Source organism: Pteronotus mesoamericanus, unplaced genomic scaffold, assembly GCF_021234165.1.
Source record: "Pteronotus mesoamericanus isolate MK-2021 breed Mesoamerican mustached bat unplaced genomic scaffold, CSHL_Meso_final contig_56, whole genome shotgun sequence".
Lineage (NCBI taxonomy): Eukaryota > Metazoa > Chordata > Mammalia > Chiroptera > Mormoopidae > Pteronotus > Pteronotus mesoamericanus.
In genome coordinates, this window is record NW_026555201.1 from 8997410 (window position 1) to 9023001 (window position 25592).

At 34.3% G+C, this 25592-nt stretch overlaps 1 protein-coding gene across 1 annotated transcript in view; it reads left to right on the plus strand.

The window, feature by feature from the left end:
* CAND1 (cullin associated and neddylation dissociated 1) overlaps positions 1 to 25592 on the plus strand; it is a 45260-nt gene that overhangs the window by 12907 nt on the left and 6761 nt on the right. Inside the window, exons 3-13 of the mRNA XM_054580067.1 lie at positions 5279 to 5433; positions 9775 to 9898; positions 11457 to 11713; positions 11796 to 11901; positions 13285 to 13430; positions 17034 to 17326; positions 19035 to 19176; positions 19508 to 21001; positions 21986 to 22081; positions 24029 to 24198; positions 24279 to 24443. Coding sequence (XP_054436042.1) covers positions 5279 to 5433; positions 9775 to 9898; positions 11457 to 11713; positions 11796 to 11901; positions 13285 to 13430; positions 17034 to 17326; positions 19035 to 19176; positions 19508 to 21001; positions 21986 to 22081; positions 24029 to 24198; positions 24279 to 24443 — 3148 coding nt within the window. The remainder of the gene's footprint in view (positions 1 to 5278; positions 5434 to 9774; positions 9899 to 11456; positions 11714 to 11795; positions 11902 to 13284; positions 13431 to 17033; positions 17327 to 19034; positions 19177 to 19507; positions 21002 to 21985; positions 22082 to 24028; positions 24199 to 24278; positions 24444 to 25592) is intronic.

Consider the following 25592-nt stretch of genomic DNA (forward strand, 5'->3'; position numbering starts at 1 on the left):
GCATAATACACTGAAAATGTTGCATATTTTCTTCCATCTTCAATATTAAAATGGCTACACAAAAATTCTCCAGGTTTGATTTTTGTTTTTTAAATGCATGTTGATATGACAGTTGTCACAGTACAATCTAACAAGATGGTTTCAAATGAAGTTAAAGACAACTAAGCACTAGTAGGGCTGTTGTGTAGAAAAAAAAAACAAATGAACTTTTTGGCTAACCCAATATTTCTAGACTCTGTTCTGTTCCATTGATTATTTATTTGTCTATTCTAATGCCAGTACAACACTGTTCTGTTAGTGTAGCTCAGGCTTTTTCAACCTTGGCATATTGACTTTTGAGCCAGATAATTCTTTGTTGTGAGGAATTCTCTTGTGTGTTCTGTATATTTTAGAATGTTTAGCAGCAGTTTGGCCTTTACCCATTATTTGCCATTAACATTCCTTCTTCTTCAGTAGTTAGTGACAACCAAAATTGTCTCTATCCCTGACGGTGTGTCTCAGTAGGTTGGAGCGTCTCCCTGTAAACCAAAAGGTCACCAGTTTGATTCCCAGTCAGGGTACAAGCTTTGGTTGCAAGTTCAGTTGCTGGTCAGGGTGCGTACAGGAGGCAAGTTATCAATGTTTCTCTCAACTCTCTCCCTTCTCTTTCTGTAATAATAATAATAATAATAATAATAATAAATGTCTTTAGACATTGCCACATGTCTTCTGGAGGGTAGAAATTGCTCTTGGTTGAGAAAGGCTGGAGTAAAGTAGTCTATAGAAGTAAAGTAGTGTAAGTTTCCTAGCTTCATTCTTTCTTAGGAGTAGTTTGATTTTTTAGGTTCTTTGTATTTCCATGTAAATTGTGGAATCAGTTTGTCAATTTCTTTTTTTTTTTTTTTTTTTAATAAATAAGCTTGCTCAAATTTTGATTGTGACTGTGTTGAAGCTATGGATATATTTTAAGAGAATCACCATTGTAATGGGAATGAGTCCTTTAATGCAGTGTCTAATAGTTTTTTGTTGATTTTTCAGGATTGTGTACCTAAATAATTATCATCAGTGACTATCCCCCTCTTTTAATCTTTATTTTGGTAATTTGTGTTTTCTCTCTTTTCCCCTTTAATTTCTCTAATTAGGGATTTAACAACTTTACTACTCTTATCAAAAAACTGGTTTTATTATTTGTTTATTTTCTCTATTATTTGTTGATTATTTTATTGATTTCTCCCTATTATTACTTTCCTTCTATTCACTTTCTTTTCTAATTCTCATAACATTTAAAGGCATTTTTTTTCTCTAGTTCTTCAGGACTTTTCATTATCATTCTAGTTGTTTTTGAAGATTCTTTTTTATTTATTTTTAGAGAGAGGGGAAGGGAGGGAGAAAGAGGGAGAGAAACATCAATGTATGGTTGCCTTTTGTGCGCCCCTAACTGGTGACCTGGCCTGCAACCCAGGTATGTACCCTGACTGGGAATCGAACCAGCAACTCTTTGGTTCGCAGGCTGGCACTCAGTCCAGTGAGCCATACCAGCCAGGGCTCATTATCATTCGATTTGAAATACTTTTTTATCTCCATTGTGATTTTTTTGAACCATGGATTATTTAGAAGCAGTTCTTAAATGTTTGAGGGTTCTCTAGGTGTTGATTTTTATTTTTACTGGTTTGTAATTTAATTCAGTTAATGGACAAAGAACAGTAGTCTTTCAGATTTCAGGGCGGTTTTGTTTTTGTTTTTTGGTTTATTTGTTTTGTTTGCTTACTGAGATTTGCTTTATGGTTCACCAGATGATCTTGGTTAGTGTTCTGTGTACACTTAAAAAAACGTGTATTCTGCAGTATTTGAGTACAGTGTTTTTGGAATGTCAGTTATATCAGGGTAGTTGATGGTGTTCTTCAGATTTATATCCTTAGTGATTTGTTGTTGATATTAAATATCAAAAGGAGTGTTAAAATTTACAGCTGTAATTGTCAATTTACCTATTTTTCTCTTTAATGTTGATTTTATTCATGTACTTTAAAGATGTATAACTAGGTATATACACCTTTATAATTACCTTTTTTTTTTTTTAAGATTTTATTTATTTTTTAGAGAGGGGGGAGGGAGAAAGAGAGGGAGAGAAATATCAATGCACAAGAGAAACATTGATCGGTTGCCGCTTCCACGCCCCCAGCTGGGGTCCTGGCCCTCAACCCAGTCATGTGCCCCAACTAGGAATTGAACTGTGACCTTTTGATTTACAGGATGATGCCCAATCCACTGAGCCACACCAGTCAGGGCTATAATTATATCTTTCTGATGTTTGACCTTTTTATGAGTATAAAGTATTTCTCTTTAAATATACCATGTCTTGAAATATATTCTCGCTTATGTTAATACAGCCACTCCAACATTTTTAACATTAGTGTTTTTATATAGTATATCTCTTTATATTACTTTAATTTTTAATGTTTTTATTTTAAATATTTTATTTTTATTTTTTATTTTTAGGGAGAACATAGATGTGAGGCAGAAACGTTGATCAGTTGGCTCTCATACATGCCCTGGCCTGGGACCGGCCAGACGTGCAGCATAGGCATGTACCCGTAGTGGGAATGGAACTGGCAACCTTTTGCTTTGCAGGAGGTCACTCAGCCAACTGAGCCACACCGGTCAGGGCTGTGTTGTTTTGTTGTATTTTTATTTTCTAAAATTTTTAATATTTTTTATTTATTTACTTTTAATGATTTTAGAGAGAAAGAGGAAGGGTGAGAGAGAGAAACAGTGATTTGTTGTTCCACTTATTTATGCATTCATTGGTTGGTTCTTGTATATTCCCTGACTGGGGAACTAGCTCACAACTTTGGAATGTCAGGAGGACACTAACCAACTGAGTTACCTGGCCAATGCTGTTTTTATTTTTAAATTATGTATCTTATTGACAGCAGGTAGTCCATTGACATTTATTGCAAATATTGATATAGTTGGATTAAGTGTGCCATTTTGCTTCTTGTTTTCTTTTTTTATTGTTGTTAAGGTACTTGGTTGTTTGTTTCTTTCCTCCGCCTTCTTTGGGTTAATCAAATACTTTATAGTAGCAGTTCTCAAAGTTTGATTTGGGGGCCCCTGGGACATCACATGATCCTGAGTATCAAAACAATTATATGAATAATGCTAGGGTTTTTTCATTTCCTTTGACTCTCCTTTTCTCCTAAATACATGGTATAATTTTACAGAGGCCACATGATATGTGATATAACAGATTGAATTCAATTTTTTCCTTTTAAGCTTAACAATTAATTTGCAAAAATGTAAAATTTTCTTTTATTTTTTTGGAGAATATAATTATTTTTCTTAAAAATGTTATTTTTGTTAACATGCAATGAGTTTATTATTGTTACTTTTAATTTTTAATATGGTAAATATTGACAGATACAGCCCACAGAAAGAAAAACTCTTCAGGGTCTTCATTGATTCTGGAAGTTTTAAAAGGGTTTCTGAAATCAAAAAGTTGGGAATCACTGTATTACAATATTTAATTTTGATATTCTCTGTCAACTTTTTAGATGTATCTGATTTCATTATTTTTCAAATTGTCATTCTAGACTAGGGGTATAAATTGCATCTTAAATTTATCATAATCTATTAGAAGTTAATGTACCACATGAGATAAATTATATAAACCTTGCAGTAACATTTTTTCATTGTCTTTCTCCTTTGTGCTTTTGCTTTTTTAATATATTTGTGTTTATGTTCATAAATGCAAAAAATACATAATTTTTAAAATGTATTCGTATATATACACACTTAACATTTTTGGTGATCTTTCTTCCTTTCTGTAAATCTAAGTACTATCTGGTTTAATTTTCCTTTAGCCTAGGGAGCTTCCTTTGGCAATTTTTGCTGTACAGGTCTGGTGGCAATATATGCTCAGCTTTCAACTGAAATTGTCTTAATTTATCTTCATTTTTAAAGGGTAATTTTACTGGATATGAAATCTAGGTAGTTTTTCTCTGGTTTTAGTTCCGTCATTATCTGGCATTGAAATTGTTGTTTTCTAAAATAATAGTTTTAGAGGTCTTACAGTTATGTGAAGGAGGGTTAGTCCAACAAAGCTGTTTTGTCATTAATGGAAGCTAGAATTCTTTACATTTATTTTTGAATTCCTTTTATTTGCAATGCAGATTTTCATTGTTTGACATTAGGTTTCTCTTACATATATGCCATGTTTTTGTTGTCACTGCCATCATTTTGGATGGGACTATTCTTGGGTTTCTTTAACCTTTTTATTTTTCTTCCTTTTTCCTCTTAATTCCTCAAATTTCTCTCTCTACTACTTCTCTAGTCAAGCAATCAGCAGCATTTATTTATTGAGCATATATATGTGAAACATTGATCTGAGCATTTACCATATTAAACTATTTTTATTGTCATTTATGCCTGAGAAAATGTATTAGCTCCCAATTTTACCACATCACATTTAAATTCATTGGTCTAACTTTAAAGGTTCTCCATTCTGTTCCAGGGTCCTAAGTTTCCTCTTAAGTTTTTGATTTGCCTTTTTTTTTATCAGTTTTCTCTCCTCATTTCTTTCAGTATGCATTCCACTTATTCTAGTCTCTGATCTTTTTATATGAAATGCTCTTCTTTTCTAACTATATCCCATCAAAACCCAGTACCTAAAAATCTCTGAGGTGCAGTCTCCTGTAAATATTACCATTGAATTTAAAAGTTTTTTTTTAAAAACAAAAATTGTGCAGAATAGTGAATGTCTTTAATTCATTTCTAAAGTAATTAGGTGAATTCCTTACCTCACCAACCAGATGGTAGGTTTTTGGTGAAAGGGGCTTTATTTTGTAATTCAGTACAGTCCTGAATATGACGGCTCTTCCTCAGTGAGCATTCATGCACTCAGCATTATCTATTGTGTCTTAAATTCTATGGGAAGGACACAAAGGAATGGCTTTTCTCTCTCCTCAACCAGCAGACCTACATTCAAACCTTTAGCAGTATAAAATCCTAATATGAAAAGCATATATTAATGCAAGATGCTTTGGGAGCACAAAGTAGTACTATTTTACATTTCATTATACTATAATGGAAATTGGTGGGGAAAAAATTGGAAACCAGCTGCAGGGAGCTTATGAATCGAGAATTTATTTAATAGCCTTATTTGTACACTTTTTATGATACAGGCATAATGTGTTTACTTTGTGTTGATAGGTGCTAGGCAGGAAAGTTAATGTTTCTATTTGTTTATTTTTCTGTTTTTATATTTATCTAGATGAAAATTTTGTTTTTCTTTATATTACAGCCTTGGCCCTTTAGTGAGTAAAGTGAAAGAATACCAAGTAGAGACCATTGTAGATACCCTCTGCACTAATATGCTTTCTGATAAAGAACAACTTCGAGATATTTCAAGTATTGGCCTTAAAACAGTAATTGGAGAACTTCCTCCAGCTTCCAGTGGTAAGTAAGCAAGATAACATTTTCCTCCCTGTTTCCTTTTGGAGGTATTTCTCCTCTACTGTCCTTTCTCCCCCTGCCCCTCCTCTCCCTCCTACCCCCACCCAAAACACTCCTGGCCAAGGAGGGAGAGAGTTATTTATCCTAAAAGATCTTTGGTAAGCATCCCTTTGAATGACTAAGAAAAAAGTCTGGAGTCTTATTTTTGCTTAAAAATAAATTCAGTTTTAAATGAATATTTTGACTGGATTTAAATATCTCATAGAAATACCAATTCTGAAGGATTCTTATGTTGGAGCAAGGTTTAACATTGTTGTATGTACCATTACTATTGAATAGAGTTATGCCATTCTATACAATGAGGGAAAAGATAACCAACGTCATGAATTATTTGTTAGCTCTTTATTTTCAATATTAATTTTGCTTTGCATTAGAACTTACGATACAAAATTTTTAACACTGTTAAGACAGCTGTAAAATAGTTCTATTTACTAATACCTTTAAGTAAGGCTGAACATCTTACAGTTACTTGGTAATTTTTAAAAAAATTAAAAACAATTTGTCAATTAATTTAGCTTTTGATCTCTGACAGAAATGTTTAGATAATGTTTTAGCATTGGTCTTAAATGCTATCCTACTGGTTAAAATTAACAGACTTAAGTTTTTGTCTCATTGGCAAATGGAGTGAAATTATCTCCTTATTTGGTGGAAAGATATAGATTAGTAGTAATGTAGCCTGGGTATGTAGTTTTTCTCATCTACTTAAAACATATTTATTAGCCATTCATTATGCTAGTTATCATGGTGGATGGTACATGTATATTATTTCATTTACTCTCAACATCAGCCATATGGAAGGCCTTAATATTCCTAGTTTCTGGATGAAGGAACTAAAATTCAGGGAGATAACATTAATTCACCCAAAGTTTTTTATTACCTAATTGGGTGATGATTCAAATCCATTATTTTTTAATCCAAAACTGATGCTTTTTCTAATGTATCATACCAATGCTACTTTAACCTTAATTTCAATAAAATATTTCACTAACTCTGAGATGTTATTTGTAATTGTATTAACTATATTGATATTTTCCTCATCTTTTTCCTCTCATTAAAACATGTTTGGTTTTAGCTGATTTCTGGTTGTTAACCATTCAGATTCTCCCTTTAAAATTTTTTTCTCACTTTTTATTAACACAAATCAACTTTACAGTAGTAATCTTCATTTGTGAGTCCTCTGGAGCAACATTTTTATTTTGTAATGAAGTTACGGAATCTTTGAACTGGATTGGATTTTATTAGAGGTTACAGTTATCTTCCTTTTCTCTTTTAAAGAAACCTTGTTTGTCATTGGTTTTTAAGTCACTAAAATTTAAAAGTCTAGGTTACTGATACAGAGGAACCCATGCAGCTTTCCAAGCACTTTCTTTTATATTTATTTTTTAAATGTCAAAATCCATTATAAAAATATTAAAAAATTTAAATCCATTATAGAGTCTCAGCAGTTAAAACGTGATACCAGCCCAGAAATAATAAAGTAGATCAGTGAAATGAGTGTTCTAGAAACATATATATCTAACTATGTAATATATGATTAAATTGGTATTTCAAATCAATGGGGAAAATAAGGCTTTTTCAACAAATAAGATGCATGAACTGCTCTTACTTGAAATAAAACAAATAGGAATCCTATTTTACACATTATACAAAAAGTATTCAGGTGAGTTAAAAATCACTAAGTAAAATCTAAGGAGTTTTAGGAGAAAATACAAACCCAGAAGCTATAAAGTAAAATATTGACAATGACTATATTAAACATTTAAAGCTATACAATAATATAAATATAAAAAAAGTTAAAGGACAAGTAATAGAATAGGAAAGTATTTGGAACACATCTAAAAAAGGGTTAATAGTGTTTGGTTTTTTTTTTTTAGGGAAAAAATTCTACAAACATTTAGTCAAAAAGTGGATAAAGAATACCAAAAAGTCATTTAAAGATTTTTTTAAAAAATAATAGAAATAGGCACGAAATATACAAACAGGTTTAGTTTCAACAAATAATAAAGTAACAAAAAAACAAATCATTGTTACATTCAGATTAATAAGTATTAAAAATATTGATAATATCAAGTAGTGGTGACTGAAAGGAACTGGGTATCCATACTCTTTTTCTTCATCCTCTTAAGCATATTTTATCCTTTTAGCATATTTTGCAATGCTGGTGTGGTGGAGATGTATTTTTTTAGCCGCCTTTTGTCTGGGAAATTCCTCATTTCGCCTTCCATTTTAATTGAGAGCCCTGCTGGCTAGAGGAGTCTTGGTTGCAAGCCTTTGCTTTTTTCATTACTTGGAGTATTTCTTGGCATTCCCTTCTGCCTTGCAGTGTTTCTGTTGAGAAGTCAGCTGCTAGCCAAACTGGGGCTTCCTTATATATGACTGCCTGTTTCTCCCTTGCTGCCTTTAGGATTCTCTATTTCTTTGATATTTGCCATTTTAATGATTATGTGTCTTGGAGTGGGGCTCATTGAGTTCCTCTTGAATAGGACCCTCTGTGCTTCCTGGACTTGCGTGACTTTTTCTCTCCTCCAGTTAGGGAAGTTTTCCATCATTACTTTTTCCAGCAGGTTCTCTATCCCTTCTTCCTCCTCCTCTTCTGGTATCTCTATTATATGGATATTATTATGTTTCAGGTTGTCCTGCATTTCCCTAAATGCCTCTTCCTTCTTTTTGAATCTTTTTTCATTTTCTTGCTCTTTCTGCCTTATCCTCCAGCTTGCTGATTCATTCCTCTGCTTCATCGAGTCGCTTTTGATTCCTTCTACTGTGTTCTTCAGTTCAGAAATTGTATTCATCATTTCCTCTTGTCTCTTATTGATAGTTTCTATGTCCTTTTTTTTATGCTGATATAGTTTGCAGTGAGTTCTTAGTGGTGTCCTTATAGTTTTTTGTAATTCTCTCAGCTCACTGAGCTCATTGAGGTTCCTTAGAACTGTTGTTTTGAACTCAATATCTGATAGTTTTCTTCCCTCTATTTCATTTAGTTCTCTTTGTGGGGATTCCTCCTTTCCCTTTGGGGGGTGTTCCTTTGTCTTCCCATTATTTGTGAGACTCTTCTTTTTTGCTTCTGCTTCTTAAATTGATCTGTCTTGATTTCCTGACTTCGAGGTATGAATTTCTGTGGTAGGAGACCACTGTTTTTTCTTTCTGGATCTGCCTCTGATGATGCCAGATGTTGACCCTGTCTGACCTTACGCAGTCTGTTGGAAACTTCTAGGAATCTACTATCTGTGGTTGTTTTCTTCAGCTGTTAATCTAGTCGCTCTGCACTCAGCAGTCAGGCCTAGGCACCACAGGATGGGGCAGAGTCTCTCTTGGGGGCGGGGCTATTGTGTCCGCTTAGTCTGATGCTGCTCGGGAGAGTGATCGGCCTGAGAAAGATGGCTGCTGCCATATGAGGGATGGGTCAGCACTGGGATCCCGCCAGCTACTCTCTTAGTTCTCTCCCCAAAGCCTCCTTCCCCAGTCTCTCCTCAGACGTCTCCAGCCCACTCTACCCCCACCTTTACCAGAGACCAGGGTAAGTGGTTGCAAATAAAAATTTATGTATTGGCCCTTTAAAAGGCTCTTTGTGTCTCCAGCCACCTGTCTCTGTCAGAGAGCAAGCAACCCTGCTGCTTTTTGCAGCTGGTGGTTATCTGTGTACCTTTTGGGCTCTGGTGCTGTGGTCTAGAGATACCCGCTTATGGTTTAGACCCCACTCTTCTCAGGGCGATCCAGCTGGCTGTTTCAGTGTCCTCCTGGTGCTGCTGCCTGTGGGTGTACTGCTCGCCTTCTTGAGTCTATACTGTACTCCTTACCAGTTAAGTTGTGCTAATGCTGATTCTTCTGTTGTCTGAGGTTAAAAGGCTCCTCTCTCGCTATTGTTCAGCTATTTGTTCCAGGTGATTTCTCCACAATTTAGTTGTAATTCCAGGTTGGTCTTGGGAGAAGGTCCGTGTGACTTCCATTCACTCCTCCACCATCTTGATATCTCTCTGTTTTCCAAGCACTTGCAGCTACTACTGACTCCATGGTCGGCATTCATGCCATGCATGGGAATAGTTGTCCAATAGAGTCTATTTGAATCGACATTGTTTTCTCTAGGTCATTTATACCTTCTGCATTTACGTCTAATAAGTTATTTTATTGAGAAACAACCTCTTTTGAAATACATATTTTTGTGACATAGGTCTCTTGAGTCTGTCATAATCAAGTTTACAGTTGAATTATTTGGCGACTTCCATGAATGTTAAGTGGAATTCAATATATTTGTATTGAAATTATTATTGTGTTTTAATCATGCAGGGTCTGCGTTAGCTGCTAATGTATGTAAAAAGATTACTGGACGTCTTACCAGTGCAATAGCAAAGCAGGAAGATGTCTCTGTTCAGTTAGAAGCCTTGGATATTATGGCTGATATGTTGAGCAGGTAAACATGTCTATAATCTATAGTGCTTGTAATATAAATATTATGTGCATTTATTAAAATTCCTTTCTGATAAGTATAATAAAACTTGGTCTAAAATTATTCATGGTTAAAGTGTGGCTATTTATAAATGTGTGGTTAGGAGTGAGGTGAAAAATAATTATATTTATCATGTAATATTGCATAACAAGAATGTTTTACATAGTTTTGAGGAGTAATAAAATTTTTGATTTAAATATTTCAGTAAAGTTTTTGTTTTACTCTTTTTATATTGTTGAATACAATAATCTACTTAGATAAGATGTGCCTGCAGGCATGGCAAATGTTCCAGTTAGTATAATGCTGTTTGTAAATTTCACCAACCATGTCTATATAGTGCATGTTTTTGAGGAGAAAGGAACTTGTTTTTTTAAATTTGTTGCTTTTCTACTTTCCTCTGGAAGTCAAACTTGGGAAGATACAAAGATACAAACATCTGAACAGCTCCTAAAGGAAAATATGTTAAACACCTGTCAATTTCAGTTTATCCTTGATTTGCATAATCATTATATGTCATCATTATTTGTGGCTAATGCACTTCCACTTAAAAATAATCAAGTGCCTTCATGTGGTACATAATGAACAGCTTATACATAACCGTAGGACTACAGATTAGAACACAAATGGCTGTTAATATAAGGCAAAATGAGACTAAATACTGAGTGTAATATGTTTTAGGGTTTAAAATGGAAGGATCCAAGAAAGTTTGTATGGAAATAGTAACATTTGAATTTAGTTTTGAAGAACATATAGGGCATAGGTGTCTATGCCCATGTATAGAATATATCAACAATTGTAATGGAGTTAGGGAAAATTGTATTGTAGTTTTCCATAATATAGAATGAATACTATGAAGTCATTGTGATAGATTGAAGTCATGTTGAGAAGAGTGAGAAATTTATACTTAATTTGGTAAGTATTGAAGAGTTAGACTTTTTGCACTCTGTGTACCTTGATTACTAGCACTGTCTTGGCACATGGATATTTGACGGTTGTTGACTCATTGAGCTATACACATGTGAACTCATGGAAGAGAGGGTTAGAGCAACAGGATAAGTGAAATTAGTATATAGAAATGTAGAAGAAAGAAAATAGGGAGAGGGGATAGTCAAGAGATGCTGATATTTTGAGTTGTGAACTGTGAAAGAACTGTAATGGTGGAAAAGCTATCAATAGAGAAAATTCAGAGATCTAGGAAAGGGGAAAACTGCAAGAGCATTGTTTTGTTGCTGTTTTTAATGTGCTCCCAAGTCTGTTGGTTGGATATCCTATAAATGGGAATATAGGTTTAGATTCCAGGAGGTAATTTAGGGCTACAGACTTCAAAATTGCATTCATTCCGTTCACGTTTTCAGTTGGGTTGGTATAGACAGTATGAATTTAGTTTTCCTTTCATTCTGAATTTGGATTATGTCATGTAAAGTTTTACTCTTTGAATACATTGAATTCAGAGGCCAGACATTCAGTAATGCTCAAACATCTTGAATTTATTTGTTGTTTTCTTTTTTTATTTTATTTAAAGGCAAGGAGGACTTCTTGTTAATTTCCATCCTTCAATTCTGACCTGTCTACTTCCCCAGTTGACCAGCCCTAGACTTGCAGTAAGGAAAAGAACCATTATTGCTCTTGGCCACCTGGTTATGAGCTGTGGAAATATAGTTTTTGTAGATCTTATTGAACACCTTTTGTCAGAGTTGTCCAAAAATGATTCCATGTCAACAACAAGAACCTACATACAATGTATTGCTGCTATTAGTAGGCAAGCTGGTCATAGAATAGGTAAGAAATGTTTAAATATTTTCAAGTTTTCTTTAATTAAAGTAATAATGAATGGTTTTAAGAACGATTGTACTTTTCTTAGGTGAATACCTTGAGAAGATAATTCCTTTGGTGGTAAAATTTTGTAATGTAGATGACGATGAGTTAAGAGAGTACTGCATTCAAGCCTTTGAATCGTTTGTGAGAAGGTAAGTTTTTAAGATCTGTATTTTTAAATAAAGTTTTTTCTTAAAAATAGAATAATAATTAAGATCTAGATTAGGTGGCTGGGAAGAGGTATTTTACTGACAGCCAGGAATCTGGCCATAAATGTATAAATGTATAGCAAATTTTGTAACTTCTCAACAATTGAGGTCTTTCACATCCATTTTACTAGGGCAGTGGTTCCTTAATAATAAAAACTGCAAATGTATTAGAAGGGGCCATGTAACATGTAAAAAGGAGGCCTTGTAACCCCCCGTTAGCTAGAATTGACAGTGTTGTAGCACAGTACAGAGTCTTGAGACTTCACTGGTGGTTATTTGTAGCAGTGCCTTGCCATTCATAGTTTGAAGTAGCTTTATAGTTAGAACAAATTGTTAAAATCAAATTGTGGGATTCATTTCCTCTTTTTAATCAAGAAACAAGTTATTTCTTTATTTGGGGTCACTTAACATGTTTCTGTCTTCTTAACATATAGCTACAGGACCAAGCCTAGATGAATATGTACTAGCATTTTCATGATAATCCTAATGGCTAAAGATCAAGGGTCATATAAGCTTAGTCTTCTAGTCATATGTTGAAAAGATATAGTATATAGTAGTCTCCCCTTACCCATGGTATCTCTTCCTGAAATTTCAGTTGCCCACTGTCAGCTGCTCCAAAAATATGAAAAGTTCCAGAAATAAACATAAGTTTTTTTCTTTTTAGTATTATTTTGTTTTTATTATGTTTTTTCCATTACCATTTAGTCCCCTTATACTCCCCCCCCCCCAGGCACTACTGTTGTCCATGTTCATGTGTCCTTTTTACTTTTCGCTCAATCTCTCCACCACCTAATCTCCTCCATACCATTAGCTGTCATCCTACTCTCTGTCTAATGAGTCCGTCTCTATTTTGTTTGTTAGTTCATACATCAAGCAAAACATAGTTTAGAATTTCAGTATGCCAAAGAGAAGCCATAAAAGTGCATGTATATATGGGCAAAACAGTATGTGTGGGGTTTGGTACTGTCTGCACTATAAACCAGGGAGGTCTTAGAACATATAACCAACAGATAAGGAGGGACTACTGTATACAGATTTCTCTCCATACTACCCCATATTAACCCTAACATACCATTTATTATAAAAAATCACCCCGACTTCAGAGATGTTAAAATGTGATGGTTAACGTTTATCTTAAAATTGATTTAAATAAGTAATTTGACGTGAGAGAAAGATGTAGGAGCATTAGTATTGAAAAGGCTGGGAACCACTTTCCTACTCTATTAAAAGGGAGGAAATAATCTGATAACAAAGCAAAATGTGGCGGGTACTGAATCAAGGAGAAAAATACAGTTACTGAAGGCAGCTTTTGTTTTCTTTCTTCAGATGTCCTAAGGAAGTATATCCTCATGTTTCTACCATTATAAATATTTGTCTTAAATATCTTACCTATGACCCGAATTATAATTATGATGATGAAGATGAAGATGAAAATGCCATGGATGCTGATGGTGGTGATGATGATGACCAGGGTATTTCAAATTAAATAGAAGAAATTTGTTAAATTTTTGTGAAAGATCCAGTGTTACAGATGGAGTCAAATCTTACCCTAAATGCACTAACGATTTATTTATTATTTCTAATAGTGAAAATAGAAATGACCTCAAAATTCAACAATAGCAAATTGATTAAATAAATTATGGGGAATCCATGTATTGAACTGTTGTACAACATTTTCAAAATCATGTTCTAGAAAAATATTTATTAAAGCAGTTGAGTGAAAAAGTGGGTAACAAAAATTAGTGTGTCCCAGTTTTCTTTTTTTAAAAAACAATTCAGCCCAGTAAATTTGAAGATCTGATTGGCTTTAATTAAGGGATTCATGAATCATGCAGTATCCCATCTAGCAACTGGAAGGACTCTCTGAGAATTGTACAAAATGAAAAGATTTTTTATAGGAAGAAGGGTGGGGCATGAGAGTTAATTAGAGAAAGAAAATAAAGGGTTATTTTGGGGCTTGAACATACTTTCTTTGGGAAAGGGTTTTATTTATGTAGATTGCCTCTTCTTTCTGTGGAGGATGGAGAGAGCCTATGTGACAGATTATCTTACTGATGCTTGACCAGAATATTCCTATTAGTTAAGATTATATTTCTGAGAGAAGTTGAAACTGCAATTAGATCAGGTATTAAATTTAGATTTGGTATTATGGGCTCTTATCACCAGTGATGCTGTTTGGGGCCTGTGGCTTGGTTTTGTTTTCTTTTTTTTAACAGAATTTTTTTAATATACAGAAAAAATGTAACTAATATTTTTCTCATCGCCAGCAATTATAAATGAATTTTATTCTTTATTGTTCTTCAGATTTTCTACAAAGCATTTGGTAAGGAGAGAAATGAAGGTTATTCTTATGACTATACCTGTAGATAAACATATTCAGAGCAGTGTGGTTGATTTATATGTAGTTACTTTCATGAAAAATTCTAAATATTGTTTGAGGCTCCATTTAACTTCAGATAATTCATGAAGAAGATAAACATTTTTGAGGCACTTAAGATTGATGTCATCCTATGATTTGTGATATTTACTCTGGAAAGGAGTAGCACTTCAAGAATATAGGGGTTGCCCATGTGTTGTTTGCTACAATTAAAAGAATCATAATAGAGATGTTTATGTGGGTAAGTTACTAGGCATAGGAGTTGGTGGATTTCCTGTTATTTTTTTATGATACTTTTTAGTTTGATTCTTTGAATGAATTTATATAATGACTTCCCTTTAAAGTCTGTAATTTCATTACTCTTTTAAAAACGAAAAGAAAACCCAACTTAACAAAAAACACCTCTAATGCCAGATTATGCTATAGCGACTACTGCCCAGCTTCTCTCCTTTACAGCAGAACTCCTTAAAAGAAGGCTCTCCAGTTCCTTTCTTTCCCGTCTCTCATCAGTCCAGTTTTGCAGTGATGGACAGGATTGTCAGTGACCTCAAATGTTTGACTCTCCGTTATTCAGTGTCAGCAGCATTTCTTTATTTAACATTCAGCATACCACACTCCTGGTTTTAGTCCTGTCTTTGTGATTACTCCTTCTCAGTCTCCTTACTGGTTCCTCTTCATCACCCTGACGCCTAAACTTTGGAGAACTCCAGAGCTCAGTCCTTGGACTTTTCTCTTACGCTCTTAGGTTCTTGTTGATCTCATCTAGTCTTACAGCTTTAATGTCAGCATGCTGAAAATCCAAATTTTATCTTATCCCAGATCTTTCCTGTGAATTCTAGGTTTATATATACAGTCATTTAATTGATTTACTGCTTAGATATCTAGAATGTTTTCTCCTCACCCTTCTTCCATCCCCTGCCTACCCAGTTTCTTTAGCATTTACCATCTCAGAAAGGTACCTCCATTCTTAGTTTCTCAGGCCAAAAAGTTTGGTGTTGTACCTGATTACTTTTTTTCACTTTTCTTATATACCACCACCCCCCGCAGCCCACCAGGTCAATCTCTTTGCATTTCTCTTACTTTATATTCATCTCCCTTTTCACTATTTTTATTTTCTTCATTATACTTAATCACTTTCTGACATTAGTAATTATTTTCCACCTAGCATGATATAAGCTTCATGAAGGCGGAGATTTTTAGTTTCTTTATTGACTGCTGTATCCCAGTGCCCTGGTTAGTGCTTGGCACACAGTAGGCACTCAATAAATGTGTTGTATTAATGATGGGAAATCTTAGCTTCTAATATGAGCATCCTTTGAAAAAAGCTGTAGCAATATATGTTCCAGGTTTTGATTGTTGGCTTTTAGTGTACTTACGACAAAAAATTCAACTGCTGCATCAGTTAACATATTACAATGTCAGTGATTAGGATGTTTGGCTTTTTATAACCTTTTAAAAATAACTTACATTTCTGCAAAGTTATCCCCATAGTTGAGTTGCCATGAGAAAAACTTATTTATTTGCTTTTAAATAGTTTATTTTGATAGTACTGTGTAATTTTTATTCAAATAGGTATTGGTAAACAAATCAAATGCCATGGATTTAGCAGTATTTGGTTGGGTTTTCCTATAATGTGCTAAGGGGGAATTAAATAAATGAGATTGGACAATTTTATTACATATCCTTGGATTTTCCTAAGGCATAGCTGGCTACATTTACCTTTCACTAGCTAATTGGGATTTAAGTCATTGAAGAGATGAAATCTTTTTTCCCCCACCAAGAAATCATTTCAGGGCTTTAGTTTTTTCTAAGAATAACAAAATTGTTGGATAATTTTGGACTGCCCTGGAGCTGTTAATATTTTTGCCATCCTCCTGACTTCATGTTACCCAACTGATTCATCAGGATGCTGTTGGAAATAATTTTCAGTGATTTCACACACACAGAAGTTATCAAGTATACATAAATGAGATGGATTTGTTTATGTTTGGAATATTGTTTTAAAGCTGATAAGAGTTTGGGGAAGATGGTGCTGTGTTGTTACATGGGCAGAATTTTTTTGTTATAATCGAGACAGCGTAGTTTCTTCAAACCACATTAGGATAGTATCTTTAAAGGTTACGAATATGCATATTTTTTCCTAATAGTTCCCTCCCCCACATTAAAAAATTTAGTGAAAAGTCTTGTAGTCACAAAGAAAGTTGGTGTCAGAATTCTTTCTTCCCAGAAAAATATTTCCACAGAATATCCTGGGATTGATAGCCATTTTTCTTACCACATCATCTGTAGCTACAAATCTGCTTCATGGGTTATCTTAGAAAGTCCCCAATTGTTTGTTTGATTTTTTGATAGTGTCAAATGATTTCTTTCAGATGAACTTTTATTCACACTGTTTAAAAGGCTGGGACATTGATGGTTTTGCAGATACTTATGTTCTAAAGTTTACTGTGTTAATGATTTTAAAGGATTAATAAGCAGCTCATGACTCGCTATAATTGAGAAAATGTTTAATAAATCAAAAACAAGTATGATTTTTCTTTAGAGGTTAATTACATATAAATTTATCAGTTAACTTCATCTGGACTAGTTCTTTTTAAACTTACCTACTGTTGTATGTATTAGTGAAAAGTTAGAAAACTATCTTACTTATAATTCAGTCACTGTATTAAACAAGCCTGACATTAAAATCTCTCTCTAGGGAGTGATGATGAGTACAGCGATGACGATGACATGAGCTGGAAAGTGAGACGTGCAGCCGCTAAGTGCTTGGATGCTGTGGTTGGCACAAGGCATGAAATGCTTCCAGAATTCTATAAGACCGTCTCTCCTGCACTGATATCCAGATTTAAAGAGCGTGAAGAGAATGTAAAGGCAGATGTTTTTCACGCATACCTTTCTCTTTTGAAGCAAACTCGTCCTGTGCAAAGTTGGCTGTGTGACCCTGATGCAATGGAACAGGGAGAAACACCTTTGACAATGCTTCAGAGTCAGGTTGGTTTAGAGTATGGTTTTGAACAGCATGCTAGTAAATATGACCTTTTAAAATTGTATTTTTTGTGCGGAAATTGACTTCCAGAACATCTTTAGAGAAAGTTCATATTACCTTATTTGTAAATAGTTTATTTTGATTGAAGTATTCTTAATTTTGCTGGATAAACTATTAAAATAATTTTGTGATTCAGTAATTTTTATCTTTGATATTAATTGAGGAGTCTTAGAACTGTGGAGTCAGACTACTTGCATTTGTAGCTGGCTTCACTTCTAAATTTAGCTATGTGATCATGGATAGATTATTCATTTTATTAAACCTTTTTTCATTGGTAATAAGGATTTACCTAGAAATGTCTGCCCAAGATAATTATAGAAGAGATGATCTATGTAAACATTTGATGTAGTGCCTTCTACATAGTAAGTACTTATAAACGGCATCTCTTATTGTTAATAAAATACACATTTTCACTTTAGGACATCTTTTCCAAGATTCTAACCATTACATCTATACAGCTCCCATTTGGTACATGCTTGGCATTTTCCTGTCATATATGTAATCCCTATGGTAGGACATAATCAGTGATTTTAGAGAGGGGGGAGGAGTGTCGGGGAAAAGGGAGAGAAACATTGATGTGAGAGAGAAACATCAATTGGTTGGTTGCCTCTTGTACACTCCCTGACTGGGACTAAGCCTGCAACCTAGGCCTGTGTCCTGATGGGGAATCGAACCTGCTACCTTTCATTTTATGGGATGACACTCCAGCCAACTGAACCACACTGGCTAGGGCTTTCATTAATTTTTTTTAATCCCACATGTCCATTTTTATAGATTATAAAATATGTGAGTCAGATTAAACAGCTAAACCAAGGAGGGATGTGCATATCGTATCTACTTTGTTTTCAAGTAGGACAAATTAAAAAAAGAACTTTTGGTGAACTTAAAGGTGAACGTTGAAGATTAGTTGTGGGAAGAAATATGGTAAAGTATAAGGGTATGTAAGCAATCGAAAAAGTATACAGAAGTTAGGTAAAATCACAGGAAATTCTGATGATGCTGTGATGAATTAGGTGTTTCGTGTGTAGTTCTCAGATCATTGATCGATATATGTGGCTCTGTCTTGGCATTTATAAGATTTACTAGTAAATATCCTATTTAGGTTTTACTAACAGAAGATTAGAATAGAAAGTATATAAGCATATATTTTTGAATTATATCCTTTATCCTTATAGCTACACTGGAAGTGAGGTTGATTTCATTATAATAGCGAACTAAAAGCAAAAAAGAGAGCTAAGTTAATGGTTTCTTTCCCATAATTTGTCTCTTTTTTTCTTTAATTCTTACCTGTGCTATGTTCTAAAAACATTTATAAATTATGCTCAGAAAATTTTGGTTGAAAACTTTATTTGGTTAGATTTCTATTTAATTTTGTGCATTTTATAATTAATTAAGGATGACTTTTATTGCTCTGGAGAAAGCTAACAATTTTTCTGTTATCAAGTATTAAGCAAATACATTATAAGAGAATGGAATTGATGCAGCAAAGTTTGTGTCTAACAATGTTTTTAACAGTTAGAGGAATTAGAAATTTAACCAAAAAAAAAAAACCCAAAAAGATAAAGTCTTCCCTTTTCATACCTGGTAATTTGTGTTAAGTGTACTGAAGAAATAAAATAGCTGAAACAGCTAATGAGTGTGTGATAATTACAGGTTCCCAACATTGTTAAAGCTCTGCACAAACAGATGAAAGAAAAAAGTGTGAAGACCCGACAGTGTTGTTTTAACATGTTAACTGAACTGGTAAATGTATTACCTGGAGCCCTAACGCAGCACGTCCCTGTTCTTGTACCAGGTATGAAAGAAATAGCAAATCACTTTTGGAACTTAATGTAGACTTTATTAAGACTAGATAAGCTTAAATGTTTCCTTCAAAAGGACAATTTTGACAACTTAATTTGTACATAGAACTAACTTTGTTTATAGGACAAACCTAAAGTTAGAAATTTGAAAGTAAAAAGGTAAATCTTACCCTAAAATGTTGGGCTCTAATACAGATTGTGGAATTTCTACTTTAGTAATAATGCGATGAAATAGAAACTAATAATATTTTAGGGATTAGTTTTTAATTTTTTCTTTCATAAAACTATGCATAAAAATTATTGGATTTTTTATTGGCTTTTTAGGAATCATTTTCTCATTGAATGATAAATCAAGCTCATCAAATTTGAAGATCGATGCTTTGTCGTGTCTATATGTAATCCTCTGTAACCACTCTCCTCAAGTCTTCCATCCTCATGTTCAGGCTTTGGTCCCTCCAGTGGTGGCTTGTGTTGGAGACCCATTTTACAAGATTACATCTGAAGCACTTCTTGTTACTCAACAGCTTGTGAAAGTGATTCGTCCCTTAGATCAGCCTTCCTCGTTTGACGCAACTCCTTACATCAAAGATCTATTTACCTGTACCATTAAGAGGTTAAAAGCAGCTGATATTGATCAGGAAGTCAAGGAAAGGGCTATTTCCTGTATGGGACAAATTATTTGCAACCTTGGAGACAATTTGGGTTCTGACTTGCCTAATACACTTCAGATTTTCTTGGAGAGACTAAAGAATGAAATTACGCGGTTAACTACAGTGAAGGCGTTGACACTGATTGCTGGATCACCTTTGAAGATAGATTTGAGGCCTGTCCTGGGAGAAGGGGTTCCTATCCTTGCTTCATTTCTCAGGAAGAACCAGAGAGCTTTGAAACTGGGTACTCTTTCTGCCCTAGATATTCTAATTAAAAACTATAGCGACAGCTTGACAGCTGCCATGATTGATGCAGTTCTAGATGAGCTCCCACCTCTTATCAGTGAAAGTGATATGCATGTTTCACAGATGGCTATCAGCTTTCTTACCACACTGGCAAAAGTGTATCCCTCCTCTCTTTCAAAGATAAGTGGATCCATTCTCAATGAACTTATTGGACTTGTGAGATCACCGTTATTGCAGGGGGGTGCTCTCAGCGCCATGCTGGACTTTTTCCAGGCTCTGGTTGTCACTGGAACAAATAATCTAGGATACATGGATTTGTTGCGCATGCTGACTGGTCCGGTTTATTCTCAGAGCACAGCTCTTACTCACAAGCAGTCTTACTATTCCATTGCCAAATGTGTAGCTGCCCTTACTCGAGCGTGTCCTAAAGAAGGACCAGCTGTAGTAGGTCAGTTTATTCAAGATGTCAAGAACTCAAGGTCTACAGATTCTATTCGTCTGTTAGCTCTGCTTTCTCTTGGAGAAGTTGGGCATCATATTGACTTAAGTGGGCAGCTGGAACTAAAATCTGTAATATTAGAAGCCTTCTCGTCTCCTAGTGAAGAAGTCAAATCAGCTGCATCTTACGCTTTAGGCAGTATTAGTGTGGGCAACCTTCCTGAATATCTACCATTTGTTTTACAAGAAATAACCAGTCAACCCAAAAGGCAGTATCTTCTGCTTCATTCCTTGAAGGAAATTATTAGCTCTGCATCAGTAGTGGGCCTTAAACCATATGTTGAAAACATCTGGGCTTTATTGCTAAAGCACTGTGAATGTGCAGAAGAAGGAACCAGAAATGTTGTTGCTGAATGTCTAGGCAAACTCACTCTAATTGATCCAGAAACTCTCCTTCCACGGCTTAAGGGGTACTTGATATCAGGTAAGTACCTAGGTTTTCTTACTTTAAAATTTTTTAATTATTAGCAGTTGGTTGCCTTAAAAGATGCCTTATGCAGAAGTTAAAACATTTCTGTATCTTGTTACATATAGAACCCATTGCCTTATGTTATAATATGGAGCTATATTCGAATAACATTTTGTTTAAAAAGAATAGAGTGTAATTAGATAATGATTAAATAGATCTGTTCTGCTGTTCATTATGTTCTAATGTGACCCTTTTGTCTTAAAATATGATAAAGACAGATGTCTCTTGAATTAATATATCCTGAGGAGTTTGCGGGTAATAATTAATACTACTAAAATTAGTGCATCTAACTTTAGTTCAAATGAAAGATTCTAGAAGTTTTCAGATAAGCTGGTGTGAATCCCTTTAGACCAAGTAGAAGATAATAATAGCAATTTATTAGAATTTGCTTTCTTTTTTAATTAAACACTTGAATTTATTATAAGCTATTTATGGATATTAATAATTTCCTTTTGTGAGGGCTAGATCCTCCACTGCTACTCTCTTAGGCTTCTTTCTTCCCAGAAGAAGTTGTTTCTTTTGAAATACAGGATTGGGCACAAATAATGCGCCAGCCTCCCCCCCTCCCCCCCCCGCTTTTTATTACAAAATTGTAAGCATGTAATTCTGTAACATAACAGCATCACACTCAAGCACATCATATGACATTTTAGGTGAAATGTTCAAATTAAAACTATAAATTATTACAGTCATATTACCCTCCCAACCACACTCAAGCAGGTGTTCATTATTTCTGTTGGACCCTGTATAATGAGATTATGTTTCATGACTAAACTTGGCTCCAGCTGTTAGTATTCTGATAGCAATAACCCTCGTGGCCAAAGAGAATTTAAAAATTGAAGACTCTAGTGTTACTTGAAGTGGTTTGGAAAATGATAAAGATGTCCATGGATTTTAATGGACTTACGTACCAATAGACTTAAATTTATTTTTAATTAGGCTCATCATATGCCCGAAGTTCAGTGGTTACAGCTGTAAAGTTTACTATTTCTGATCATCCGCAACCTATTGATCCACTATTAAAGAACTGCATAGGTAAGTGGAAACAAAGATAAACATACGGATTATTTATAGTTAGTTGTCAAAAAACAAATTATTTCAATAATGAAAAATATCACCAAGGAACTAAAGTGCTTTTAACAGTCTGGTAATTGTTTCATTAGAAAGATAATGTATGATCTTATATACTTACGTTCTCTCATTCCTTGGTTTGATATTGTTATATAATTTTGCAAATAACTGAAATTAGTAAATACACTAGGTGTCTTTAGAGTCAACTACACGTTTGAAAATCATATTTTGGGGATGGCCTAAAGTGACTAATGGATAAAGGGAAAAAAATATTTGATATATCTAAACAGTCCTGAAGTTTTCTCTGAAATAAATGTATCCTGAGCTATTAGGGCCCCAGTTTTGTGTTGTTACTTATAACCCTTCAGTTCCCAAGGGGATCTGTTGACACTTCTGTATGTAAGGTGAGAACAACCTGGAATAAAAAAGATGATTATCAGAAAAACTAACAGATACCCCAGAAAGACTAGGGCTCTCTGTGTTTCTATGAGGACAAGAATTACCTTTTAGGATTGTTTTTCCATGATGTCATAGCTTCTCTGTGTTGTTTTCACCATCAGTTTTCCTAGAGGTGGGAGTGAGTAACAGCTAAAAGCCCTCAGAATATGGTTTAGTTAATATTATTTGTGATTATAAGAACATCTTACATCCACTTAGGTAGATTTTTAAAAACTGAAATTCCCAGACTAAGGAATTGGGGACCACTGATCCTAGTCCATGTCACCATTTGTCCATAATAATAGCAATGTTTTAGATGCTTTACTGAAGGCATCTTTATTCTAATTAGTATTCTAATTTACCATCTTTGTAACTAAAAAAAACACGGGTGAAGAGGTTTAGTCTGGTACATGTAAATCCTTTTTGAACTCAAGCTGTCTCCTAAGCTTTTTGTGTAATTAGGACTTTCCTGAACGGTCAACATTGAGCTTACCAATCTGGGGTGTCTGCAGTATTTTTTTCTATCCCTCCCGCCTCCCCAAATTGCTGCTGTGATACATTTAAGTCTTCTGGAACCTACCTTTATTCTTGCGTATTCTAAAAATGGGTGATGGTAGGATTGAGATTACATAATGATAGCTCCATGTGAATATCACATGTGTACCAGACACTGTGTTCAACAATATATACATGGTATTTATTCTGCTCAATTGCCCTAAAAGGTTATAATTCTTCATACACTGTAAGAAACCGAGACGTTTGCCTAAAGGAACTTGCCAAAAGTCACAATTGACAAATGAAGCTATTTGGATCATCATCTAGATGACTCCAAAGATCTTTGCACAATACTTTCTTCTCCGCATTTGTTAGAAAACCAGACTTGTATCTGTTTTCAAGTGCCTAGGTGCTTTCTTTAGCTTTTTGTCCTGTGTTAGGTTTCATTTTTCTCCTTTTGCGTTCTTATCCTCTTACCACTCATTAAAGATACAAATAAGTAATATGACTTTTGGAGGCACATTTCCCTTTGTTATCTGATAAATTGTGTACTTGTTAACAGTGTTTCATCTTTATCAAGTAATGGATCTGTCCTCACCTTTTTTTCTTCTTTGAACCAGGACAGTCATTCAAATTATTAGTTCTCATGCCTGCTGGCTCCTTCACTTCTCTTTGCAACCCACCTTTATTTTATAAAGTATCTGTAAAAGTAATTAGGGTACTTTTCAGACTCTACTGTATCCTTTGTATTATAGGTGCGTGAGAGTTGGTTATCAATTAAATACAGTCACATTGAAATGTGATGGCTTACCTGCTTCTGAAAGAAACTGTACACTTAGTATTTTATCATATTCTCTGACCCACATTGAAGATATAGCAATAATACCAACAATAATAAATGATCAATTTAGAAATAATATAATGTATGTTTTATTTTAAGCTTACCATAATTGTATGTTGCTCCTCATAATATTTTAGGTGACTTCCTAAAAACGCTAGAAGACCCAGATTTGAATGTAAGAAGAGTAGCCTTGGTCACATTTAATTCAGCAGCACATAATAAGCCATCTTTAATAAGGGATCTTCTAGATACGGTTCTTCCACATCTTTACAATGAAACAAAAGTTAGAAAGGAGCTTATAAGAGAGGTAAGCTACTTAGATTACACTTTTTCTAAGATTATCTTTTACTTTTAAGTATATGCACACATTCTTTTGTGTTTCAACAGGTAGAAATGGGTCCATTTAAGCATACAGTTGATGACGGCCTGGATATTAGAAAGGCAGCTTTTGAGTGTATGTACACACTTCTAGACAGTTGTCTTGATAGACTAGATATTTTTGAATTCCTAAATCATGTTGAAGATGGTTTGAAGGACCATTATGATATTAAGGTAAGATGTTTGTGCTTGTTAATAGAATGTTTTAGAGGACTTAGCTACAGTGACTTTTACCTGTGTAATTTACTTTTGTTTGAGAATTGGTTTGCTACTCATGAACTATAATACACAAAAGTAAGAGTGATGCAATTGTAACATGAGTTGACATACACAGAAAAAATCCAGAAACCATTTCCTTGAAGGAGGAATCAAATCTCAGTGAATAGAAAATTCTAAGAGGTTCTGTGCCAGCTTGCTTAGCATGTAGTCCCTAGGTATTTTCCATTCAAAGAAGAGTCCAGACTGGTTTTGGCTATTCAAAGTATAGTTTGTGATCTTTTTGGCCTTTCTTAAAAGTGTATTACAGTTACTACCCATGGAGGATATTCTACGTTTCCCATCATTGCCTTGACTAATTCTCTTTAGCTGTCTTTGGGGTCATTCTACATGATAACTATATTATTTACCTGAATGAGGGATTTTTGTTTTCCATTCTAATATACTCTTGTATAATATCAAGAGTTTTGTTAAAGGATAATATGGAAGAACTATTTTCAGATACCAGAAGCATCTGTGTAGAAGCAGCTAGAAGAGAAATCATACCACTTTCTAAGTTTAGAGCATGAGCTTTGCTCATAACTGCTCTTTGTTTTCCTATTTGCTCGTGTGCATTTTAAATGTGAACTATTAAAGGGTGAATTGAAAAATAGTAAGTACATTGTCTTTTTCTTTGCCATTCATGGCCTTTGATCAAGCAGGCAAAAGTCATCATTGAGCAGTTAGTTATTCAGCCAGACTCCGAACGCCAGCTTTCTTTTTTCCATATGTGGTAGTAACTTGACCCCTCCCAGAATGCATTAAAAAGAGCCCCCACGTAAGTGATAGCATCGTCCTGTTTAATTCCACAGTTTGTAGTTTAAGAGAAAAAGGATCGCAGGTTACCAGGCTTTATATAGAATAATCTGAATAACCAGGTTTGTTTTTTTGTTTTTTAAAGGAAAATTTACTAAGATAATAGAATCTTAAAAAGCTTTTCTCCTGGTTCAGTTATTTTCTTAATTTAATGGTTTTCCATTTTGGAGTACATGAGTTTTTTATTTTTTATTTTTAAAGTTATAGGTGGGGGGAAGGAGGGAGAAAGAAAGGGAGAGAATCCTCTCATAT